The 10,505-nt window shown below is 45.5% G+C and overlaps 1 protein-coding gene and 1 long non-coding RNA gene across 2 annotated transcripts in view; one reads left to right on the top strand and one right to left on the bottom strand.

The window, feature by feature from the left end:
- LOC119335245 overlaps positions 1 to 918 on the bottom strand; it is a 6,620-nt gene extending 5,702 nt beyond the window's left edge. Inside the window, exons 1-2 of the long non-coding RNA XR_005161761.1 lie at positions 533 to 918; positions 233 to 362 (exon numbers count right to left, since the gene is read on the bottom strand). This is a non-coding gene — a long non-coding RNA (uncharacterized LOC119335245). The remainder of the gene's footprint in view (positions 1 to 232; positions 363 to 532) is intronic.
- Positions 919 to 3,574: 2,656 nt separating this feature from the next.
- LOC119338512 lies at positions 3,575 to 5,398 on the top strand. The gene is made up of 3 exons (XM_037610834.1): positions 3,575 to 4,075; positions 4,240 to 4,528; positions 5,358 to 5,398. The coding sequence occupies exons 1-3, from the start codon at positions 3,575 to 3,577 to the stop codon at positions 5,396 to 5,398; spliced, it is 831 nt and encodes a 276-aa protein (XP_037466731.1).
- Positions 5,399 to 10,505: the final 5,107 nt, after the last annotated feature.

The raw sequence follows: 10,505 nt of genomic DNA, 5'->3' as shown, positions 1-10,505 counted from the left end.
TGCCGACATCTCTAGCAACTAATTATCATGTGATGGGCAAGTTTTGAACACTTCCGGCTCAAATCGTCGAAGATTCCAGTCCCCACATCTCCAATGCGACACACCCCTTTTCGACCTCCTATATCGCCTCTGACTTGCTACGTCAAAGCACTATGTCTATTGCCTATTCATCATCATGGAATCAACACCACAGAAAACAATCACGAGTACGAAGTAGAGAGGCCAGGTTCACCTCAACAAGCTCCTCCTTGGCTTCATCCATGCCCTGGACATTGTCAAAATCCCACCCGCTGCTTCCTGAGCAGGCAACGCTTGTCTGCAATGCCCCGAGCGGACATCTGCCTCTGTAACAACCACATCATCTGCAACAGTGAAAACCACAGCGTGAGCAGTGTCCACCAGCAGCTTCCCCGCCGGCCGTGGAGCAAATCGGTAGTCCACCACGCCCTCCCGCCTAGCCCCAGCAGGAACCCCTCCTCGTGTGGCACCCTCCTGGCGTAGTACGACCACTTCGTAGCCGCGGCGCCCTTACCAGTGCGCTCGTCGTCGCCGCTGCCGACGTCCTTGACCTTGCTGAAGTAGATGCAGACATGCAGTGCAGCCCCGTCTCCCACTAGTCCGGCGGTCAGGGCAGCCGTGCGCAGCCCCGCCTCACACTACTCTGGCAGCCACGGCGGCCGCGCGCAGCCCCACCTCCCACTACTCCGACGGCCACGGCGGCCGCGCGCAGCCCCACCTCCCACTGCTCCGACGGCCACGGCGGCCGCGCGCAGCCCCGCCTCCCATTACTCCGGCAGCCACGGCGCCCACGCGCAGCCCAATCTCCCAATACTCCGGTGGTTCTCAAGATCGACGATGGTGAATTTGGGGAAATTTGTGAAGGCAGAATGCGTGTACGCGTGTGGTGGAGGGGTCGTTATCCGTGTGTGAGTGGGCCCATTTGGCCGCTGGGATGCTCGACAAGGCGCGTCGCTCCAGTCCCGACCGAGAGACACCTGAGACGATCGGACGGTCGATGATGGTGTGTGCTCGACAGCTCCAAAAAGTGCAGCTGCACTTTTTAGAATTTAGGTTTTTTATAACAACTAATAAAATGATTTAAAACCACATGTGTCCTCAAGGTAGATCTTAAGTTTTTTTAGTGTGGTTTTTGGATGATCTCATTTCATGGATTCACTAGTATTTGGCTTATTTTTATTGTATAAAAAAGATTCGCTAGTATTTTTTATATATAAAGAGAGAGATTCGTCTCTGATTTTCGTTACACGAAACCTGGATTCACCGGTATTATTGTGGAGTTGTTCCAAACACTTTCACTTTGTATTTTCGCACACTGCAACATGATAGACTCACAAGACGCATGCGTCCTCTGCAACCAGGAGCCAGAGTCTCCTTGTCGGAAGCTCCTTCTCTCGTCAAGTGTCATACAAGGTCCTTGCTTGGTGTCCTTACACTACCAATCTCCTAGGCGCATCGATTCTCTTATGAGAATGGTGGGCCACCTCCTATTGCCACACACGAGCTGCACTACGAAAAGGCGTTGTCCTCGATCCCAACGCAAACACCAAAATGACTTCATGTTCAACATCTAGCAACCCTCGGTCTCTCGTCTGGTTTAGACCATCCAGGAGGAGGCAAAATTTTGGGCTAATGTTGCCGCCAAGGGATTACTAATCTTCTTGCCGGCAGTTTAGGGAAAATGGTCTTGGGCCAAGCACCGCTATGTTCTTCTACTCATGTGAGCACACAACACCCTCCTCGTGTATGTGTGCACCCGATGTTGCTTCACACCCCTTCTATCAATGAAAAGATACACAATCTTTGCATACCTTGGAAACCCCCAGTATAATAGACTCTAGTTCATTTTACGGGGGCAAAGAATAAGGTTTAGTTTGGCAGCATAATTTTTGCAAAATCATACCTAGTATTTTAAAAGAGTCTTAATGACCCACAAGTATATGGAGTTCTATAGTAGCCCTTTCAACAAGTAAAAGTGTAGAATCCAATGAGTAGCATAAACAATTGACAAGTAGTTTCCAGCAAAGTTTCAATGCAAGTGTTGTAAAATTAGTTTTGATAGGTAGTTTGATAGCAAAATAATTCGTAACAATATAACAAGTAATAACACAAGTAAATAGGTGCAGCAACTGGCCCAATCCTTAATTATACTAAGGACAAGCCGGAGGTGTTTCTTATGGTGGCTAAAACGCTCTTGAGGACAAACAGGAATCTCGTCAAGTGAGTTTCACCACGATTCATTAGGTTATCATGCATTGATTCAATAAGTGTTCTGTGGGTGGACTAGAGCTAAGATACTGTCCTAACTTGAACAAATACCGGATCTATCACTCGTAGCGACTAAATTGGTCGCCCATTTACCGGTAGGAAGATGTTTACTGGTTCCGGTTTTGGGATTTCCAACGAGGGTTTTCCATTTTAGGAAGCTTCAAGAAGGTTCTCGAAACTATTTTATCCTTTATGTTTCTTATTTTATTTTTTCTTTTCCATTTTCTATTATTTTTCTTTTTTCCTATTGGAAAAATCTCTGGGATTTCAATTTTTTTGTTCGAAATAAAATTTTTGTTTGTGTTTCAAAAAAATGTCCAAGAATTTAATTATTATTTTATTTTAAAATTTTCCTCATAAATTCAAAACAATTGGGTTTTCAGAAAATGTTCAAATTTCAAACAATGTTCCCTTTTCAAATTTGTTCATAAATTCTAAAAGTGTTCATGTTTATAAAAAATGTCTGGTACTTTCACATTATGTTCCCATTTTTTCAAAAAAAATCAGAATTTTCGAAATGCTCATGTTTTCAAATATGTTCATAGATTAAAAAATTGTTTGTGATTCCAAATTTTTTTGACTTCTTTCAAGAATTTTTGAATTTTTTAAAAAATATTTTTAAAATTTGTTCATAAATTCAATAGGTGATTGCATTTTTTAAAAATTTCAAAACTTTAAAAAAAATCAGTTTTTTTTTATTTTTTCCCCATCTTCAAATTTTGTTCAAAATTTTAAAAATGTACGCACTTTTCATACAATTTCGAATTTTTGTTTGCGTTTTAAGAAAATGGTCGTGCTTTCAACCATTACTTGCATTCTAGAAAATTGTTCACAACTTTTGAAGAAAAGTTTGATACAACATTTGTTCGTATATGCCAAGGAATTTAGTTCTGAATAGTTCGCATCAGGAGTTCAATTCCTGGTGGAGGCACCCCCCTTTTTTGATTTGTACATCACGCGGTACTCGTACATGTCGTGCTCGCCAACGGGCCAGCCAAGTCGGGGTGCGTCAGCACCCTATTTGTCACAAAATCTGAAATGGGTCATACTGTTTTTTTAGTTTTTTTATAGATAAAAGTGGGTTATACTTTTTTTTAGGCAAAGTGGGTTATACTTGAGATACTGGGCCGGCCTCGTGAGCAGTCGCTCGATCGGGAACGCTGCTGGCGATACATATCTTTCCCCTTGAAATACTCTGCCTTGGCGCCTGAACCAACAGCAGCTTTCGCTTCTCCTCGCCGGAGCGCCAAGAAACCAAGAACCCACCGCCTCTGCTCTCCAGCGGCAGATGGAGCAGTTCCAGGACGGCCACCACGTGCGGCTGCGGAGCCACGAGCGCGGCATGTACCTGCACGCCGACGAGGACGGGCGTGGCGTCTCCCTCCACCACCGCCGGGCGTCGATGAACGCGGCTTGGGTGGTGCACTTGTACCACGGCCACGCGGAGTACGTGCTCCTCCACAGCGCCGCCTACGGTCGCTACCTCGCCGCCACGGACGCGCCGGCGCCGCTAGGCCACCGCGGGCTCCGCGTCGAGCTGCGCGACTACGGACAGCCGGAGGTGCAGGCCATCATGTGGAAGGCCGACGGGGCCGACTCTGGGAACGACGTCCTGCTCTGGCAGTTCACCGGCCGCTGCCTCCGCGCCAACGGGAGGTACCTCAGCTGGAACAATGGCGTCAGCGCCGAGGACATCGAGGACACCTACATCGTCAGCACGATGATGCACTGGGTAGTGGAGCCCATCCCCGCCAGGGAGGGCACGCCTCCCCTTCCACGTCCGACTGGGGTGAGTCCGCCATGCTCGCTTCTTGATTCTTCTTGGTTGATTGCAAATCGTGTTGATTTCATTCGTCCGCGAGCAATTCTTCTTGGTTGCCATCCCTGTTTCTTTGGCTTCTTGCGCCTCTGCATTCCCCGGCATCATGATGGTTCTTTGCGACTCAACTGCAGCTTCCCTTCCCCGGAATACTCACTGCCCTGCTGCCGTCGCGGCTGATCGTGTACGTGCGGGCGGGCGCCGACGGGACCCTCATGAACCACGGCGCGTTGGTGTTCAGGGGCAGGTCCGTGGTCCGGCTGAGGAAGAAGCTGGTCCGCCGGCTGGGTGACATCATGGACGTCTCCAACCTCGTCATGTGCGTCGAAGCGGGTAGTTTCGAGCGTCTTACTCCACTGGTCGTCGACCTGCCCCGCAGTGTCCGGGACCTCCACATCGTCGTCTTCGCGGCCGGGACGCCAGGTGAGACGCCCAACTTCCTACTGATCGCCTTCTGTTTTAGTTCCCCTTCTGCTTGTGCTGGAAACTGTTGGAACTGAAACTGATGGAAATTGATGTACATTGTTTACTGAAACTGTTTCAGTTAGGACCGTTGTTTTATTCTGAAGCTTAGTTGGTTGTTACATACTATAATACATATTCTGATATTCCCACTCTTGGAACTTTAAAACCCTAATCAGTTGAGTCATATCAGTTCAGCTTCACATAGAAGATACTGATTTCTATACGGAATTCAGAAAGAAAATTCAGGTAGCATTGTATCCCACAAGCCTACATGGAAATTAGTTTTTGCACATTACATACATCAATTGTCTTCTTGATTTCGAACAAGTAGTCTGAAAAACAGTTTGCTGACACTTTGGGTGAAACTAGTAGTCTGAACTGCTGTAGGATTATAGTAGATATCAATGTGCCTGTTAGATTTATGGACAGATTCTAGAAGGTTGTCTGAAGCTAGTTATTGTTTGGTTTTGAATTCAGGCGATTCAGTTCTTCAATTTAATAATATATGCCGCTAGTGGAAGACTTTGGAACCTGAAAACCCAAATCAATTCAGCATGCTCATTTAAATTTCACAGAGAAGAGACCCATTTCTACATTTAGTTTACAGTAATTGCTTGGAATAATGTGTGGACAAAATTCAGGCTGTAACCCACATCACTATATGAAAGCTAGTTTTCTCTATGCATCACACTGTTTTGAGTTTTTGTACATCAGCTTTCTTCTTGGTCGTTTCATTAACCTGTGACATGATGTATGTCTAACTGCTTTGATGTTTCTGCTAATTCAGCCCACGCGGAGGTGCGGTACGCGGATGTCGATGCAGTGTAGAGAAAGAACAGAGAAGGACTCCTGACTGCCGCTTCACAGATCAGTCCTTCAGAGTGTCGCGGCAGAAGTCACGTGAATCCAAACTTTTTTGCACTGAGATAGTGGTTCAGGAAAACCCAGCAGTTGTCGTATTTCTGCAACGTACTAAACTTGGTCCATTATCCTGACAGTAGAAAATCCATTTTGGGTTGGTCTCGCTGTTCTAAAATCCAGAAACTGCTTGAACAATGATGTGATCACATTAGTCTGTAATGTTTGCGCTTCTTATTCTGTTGCCGGCTGGGTTTAACTGGTGTCAACAAAGAAGTGGTGATTGTTTTGCAGTGAGTTGAGGAATTGAGTCCTATAGCAGAGAATGAATTTGTTTCTTGACAGAACTCTCAACGTGCTGCGTGCCTGGTGGTTGTGTAAGATTCATAGTTAATTAAACCAAGAACGGATATTCCCTGTCATTCATTGTTAGTTAACCCATTTTTTTGGTTATGTGCAACAGCTGCATTCAGGCTGAAGCCTCAGAACGGTACTCCCTCTGTTCACTTTTGTAAGTCGTTTAGGACAGCTAAAATTGAACTGTTTTAGGTGCTGTCTAAAAGGTCTTACAAAAGTGAACCGAGGGAGTATTTGTTTGGGGAAACTGAGAATAGTTTACAGTACAATAGGGACCTCCTATTTAGTGCGTACGATGGTGTGTGATGCACAAATGCGCAGTCCCTGCTTTTTTCCTTTTCTTATTCTTTCCGTTTTTTCATCTATAAAAAATGTTGGTACTTTATTTTTTTTATGGATTCAGAAAAATGTTCAAATTTTATTACAACTTTTAATTCTTCAAAAAAGTTAACAAATTGAATTTTTTCCAAGATATTTAAAATGTTTCATTTTTTCTTAAAAAATCATTAACTTGAATATTTTTCAAAAATTCAAAAAATAAATGAACTTGGATTTTTTGTGAATTCAGAAATAGCGCCTGGTGGTTGTATAAGATACGGCTGCATTCTCAAAAGTCGCCCTCGCGGGCAGTCTGGTCAAGCTCCTGCTCCCTCTTGAGTGCGTCCTCCACAACAATATATTGTTGTTTTTCAGGCTCTGTACATAAGCTGTCTTCTTCGTTAATTCTGCAAAACAGTGGTATTTTAGGTATTTACCTTCTCAAACCGTTGCACTACCTGTGACATAATGCATAACTTCCTTACTGTCTGTTTTAATTCAGCCAAGGCCGAGCTGCTGCTCCCGGATGTCAATGCATAACTTCCTTGCTGCCTGTTTTAATTTAGCCAAGGCCCGAGCTGCTGTACTCCTGACGGTCGCCCGAGAGTCCACCTCTTCAGAAGTGTCGCCGCCTCGGACACAATGACATGAGATTCAGAACTACAATTTGCATTGAGACATCGGTTTAGGAAAACCCCAGCAGCTCTTGTGATTTTGCTAGCTGAAATCGATTCATTCTCCTGACAGGAGGAACCTGTCTGCTTCACCCTTGTGGTTCTGAAATTGCAGAGCGTCTTTGTTCTTGAATGGTGCGAACTTTTTTTTTCTAGACACAACAAGGTACTCTTTGTCGGTCGGAAAAAAGGGAGCACTGCAGCAACGAAACCAGACACAGATTCTGTACATGCATGGTCTTATACAAGACTGGCTGATGATCAGAACTCATGAGCTACACATTTGCGCAGCAAGCAACAGAGGTACATGATCGATCAGGACTCGAGAGACACGATCAAACATCAAACTACGCAGGATTAGATTGAGGTATCGCTATCGTCGTGGTCGCTGCCGACTTGCCGCTGTCGTTTGTGGTAGTCCCAGGCTTGGAGTTCGATGCCTTGGTTGGCCTTCTCGCAGGCGTCGATCCAGTCGTGGTAGATGTCGACGGGCTCGGTGAGGTGGTGCGCCGTGGTGTGGTAGGCCTCCTCGCAGATGTAGCAGACGGCGGTGGCCACCAAGAGCTTGAGGTCGATGGTGCAGGCCACGCTGTCGGGGTGGTTGCAGAAGGGGCAACTGAAGGTGGTCTCCAGCTTGGGCGCCGGCTTCTTCCGCTGAGCCATCTTGGAGCTCATCGACTTGCGCTTCGCCATCTTCTTCTCACCACCAGATCGCAGGTAGGTCACCACCAGATCTCAGGTAGCTTCTGGGAGCACAACTTGCTGCTACGCAGGAGAGAGAGAGAGAGACGCGATGTCGCGGTGTGTTGGTAAGGAAAAGGGTTGGGTGTGCTTATAAATATAGGATCTGCCCACTCCGACTCCGGCTGCTCTTCGGCGGTGTGGCGGTGCAACGAAGCCATTAACGAGTCGGAGCCGGATTCTGGCGGCCAGTCGAAATCGACGGGAGATGACGGGAGCTCTGTTCCCGCGCACATACCACGGCACAATCGTGCCCTGTTCAACTCGGCTTCTTCTTTAGATTCGCAAAAAAAAGACGGCTTTGAGCAGATTTGCAGCGCGCGCATCCTAGAGAGGTGAATGGCGAGTGGGCCTCGTTACTCTGTGGGGCCAGGGCGAACGAAAGACTTCGTCCATGGCAAGCTTCACCATGGTCGAGTCTGAATCCTCCATGATTGAGTCAGACTTCCTCGGGGACACTGCTCGCCACGTGGCACCATCGATGGCCAGGGCCGAGATGTATATTCAACAATTTTTTAGTAATTCGTATTAGCACCATTATGCAATCCTTTCAGTTACGATTTGATATAGTTAGCCCCCGCCCCTTCTCGGCTACATTCGGATTTTACGCCATGGGCACAACGAGAAATCTAGTTTGTCTAAATGACCACGTGCCTTCATTTCGGAGGAAAGATGGAAAGAAGTCTTCCAGGACGTGGTGAGTAGGCGAAGTTGTCCCAAACACTTCAGCTTCGTACTTTCAATGCAATGCAACAAAATTAGATTCTAGTTCATTTTACTAGGTAGAGAATATCTAGGCGTGATTAGGGATGATAATGGGTATCTATTACCCGTGTACCCTGCGGGTAAATACCCTATTAGGGCAAGGGTATGGGTCAAAAAAATACCAATAGATACATAAATTGGAAAATTTCATACCCATCCGGTATAGTGGGTATGGGTATGGTTTAGTATAACCCATACGTATGTACCATGTACCCGTATATATTCTGACAAATAGTTCTTATATATTATTTATCCACATATTAAACATATTATATGTACATAAATCCGACAGCCCTAACAAGACCTCATCATGCATTCATGTTAGGCCGACCGCACCAAAATAGCTAGCCCACGAACGAGTATGTGTTGATGTCATGATGTGTTGTTGTTTATAAATTATTGTTATAAGTTGTTGTTTATGAGTATGTAATGCTCAAATTGATGTATTTCAAATCTGGGTAATTTTACCTGTTGATACCCATTTATCCCGACGGGTGATGGGGGTATGAGAAAAAATTATAACCGTCAACGGATATGGGTACGGGTGATGGGTAAGGTTTGGGATGATGGGTAAGGGTATGGGGTGGCTCCACCCGTACCCAAACCCTGCGGGTGCCATCCCGAGGCATGGTGGCTCCATTTTAGGGATGCTTTTCTGAGGCTATTTTGTTTGGTTTAATCCAGTGTTTCACTATTTTTTTGTTATTTCACTAATCATTATTTACCAAACCATAGAGAAATCTTATTTCCTTACTTGTTTTTCAGAGAGAAACGCTTTTGGAAGGATTTGGAATTGGGGAGGAGTTAGGACACTTTCCATATGGGAAGAGTTGCATCCGGCATCAACAAAAGAATATAAGTCGTGTGGTACGAGCGCGCGCACTCGTACATTTGGTCATACCAGGCGGCGGCGCCTCCCTTTTATCTACAGAAGCAACTTCCAGCGAGAGAAAACATACCAATAACAGACACAACACTCTTGACCAGAGAAAAGGAGGATAATCGATTCATTTAGATTTGCTTTGGTTGCCTCTGCAGCATGATACTCCATTTCACCATCGACAAGACCACCATTAGAGAGAGATGCCGACTTGTACGGCTAGGGCTTGTAAACTCTATCCGTACTTTGATTTAGAGATAGAGATGTTTTTAACCATTCATCTTACAATGGCAAGCTACGAGTTTCCTTTCGTATGATCTTTGTGTTTGGTTGTTATCCATCTCTCATACATGAGTCAAGATGGCAGCGGGGACGAAATCCATTGGGTTTTGCGTGCTCAAACCCGACCCCGGAAGAAAACCACAAACCCACCCGGTCCCCGTCCCCATGAACGGGGCCAATTTTTTGCTCGTCCCTAAACTCGTCGGGTTTTCTGAACCTGCGGGAAACCCGTCCCCACGAGCAGTCAGCGAAAATAGCAAATTTTCATGGAAAACTAGGAGCATATTACAACAATAGCAGCAACAAAAATTAGCATATCAAAACATGAGATAAGCGAGTAGCCACAAAGAATAGCATTTCAGCAACAAACAGATAGAGGGGTTTACCGAGCGAGGGTGTGGAGGTGATGTCTGCTGGAACTACGTCGGTATTTCCCCACGAAGGAAGAGATGATGCAGCACAGCGATGGTAGGTATTTCCCTTAGTGATGAGACCAAGGTTATCAAACCAGTAGGAGAACCACGCAACACACCGTAAACAGCCCCTGCACACAAATAACAAATACTCGCAACTCGACGTGTTAAAGGGGTTGTTATCCTTATAGCAACGATACATATGTGTCGTTTCCCCTTCTGTCACTGGGATCAAACACCGTAAGATCGAACCCATCACAAAGCACCTCTTCCCATTGCAAGATAAATAGATCAAGTTGGCCAAACAAAACCCAAATATCGGAGAAGAAATACGAGGCTATAATCAATCATGCATATAAGAGATCAAAGAAGAATCAAATAAATTTCATGGATAAAAACATAGATGTGGTCATAAACTCAAAGTTCATCGGATCCCAACAAAACACAATGCAAAAAGACTTACATCATATGGATCTCCAAGAGACCATTGTATTGAGAATCAAGATAGAGAGGAAGTCATCTAGCTACTAACTGCGGACCCATAGGTCTACAAAGAACTACTCACGCATCATCGAAGAGGCACCAATGGACATGATGAATCCCTCTATGATGGTGTATAGATTGGATCTGGTGTTTCTGGAACTTGC

The sequence above is a fragment of the Triticum dicoccoides genome, chromosome 7B (genome assembly GCF_002162155.2).
Source record: "Triticum dicoccoides isolate Atlit2015 ecotype Zavitan chromosome 7B, WEW_v2.0, whole genome shotgun sequence".
In the NCBI taxonomy this organism is placed as follows: domain Eukaryota; kingdom Viridiplantae; phylum Streptophyta; class Magnoliopsida; order Poales; family Poaceae; genus Triticum; species Triticum dicoccoides.
Note: the sequence above shows the minus strand (reverse complement) of the source record. Positions and strands in the feature narration are given on the sequence as shown.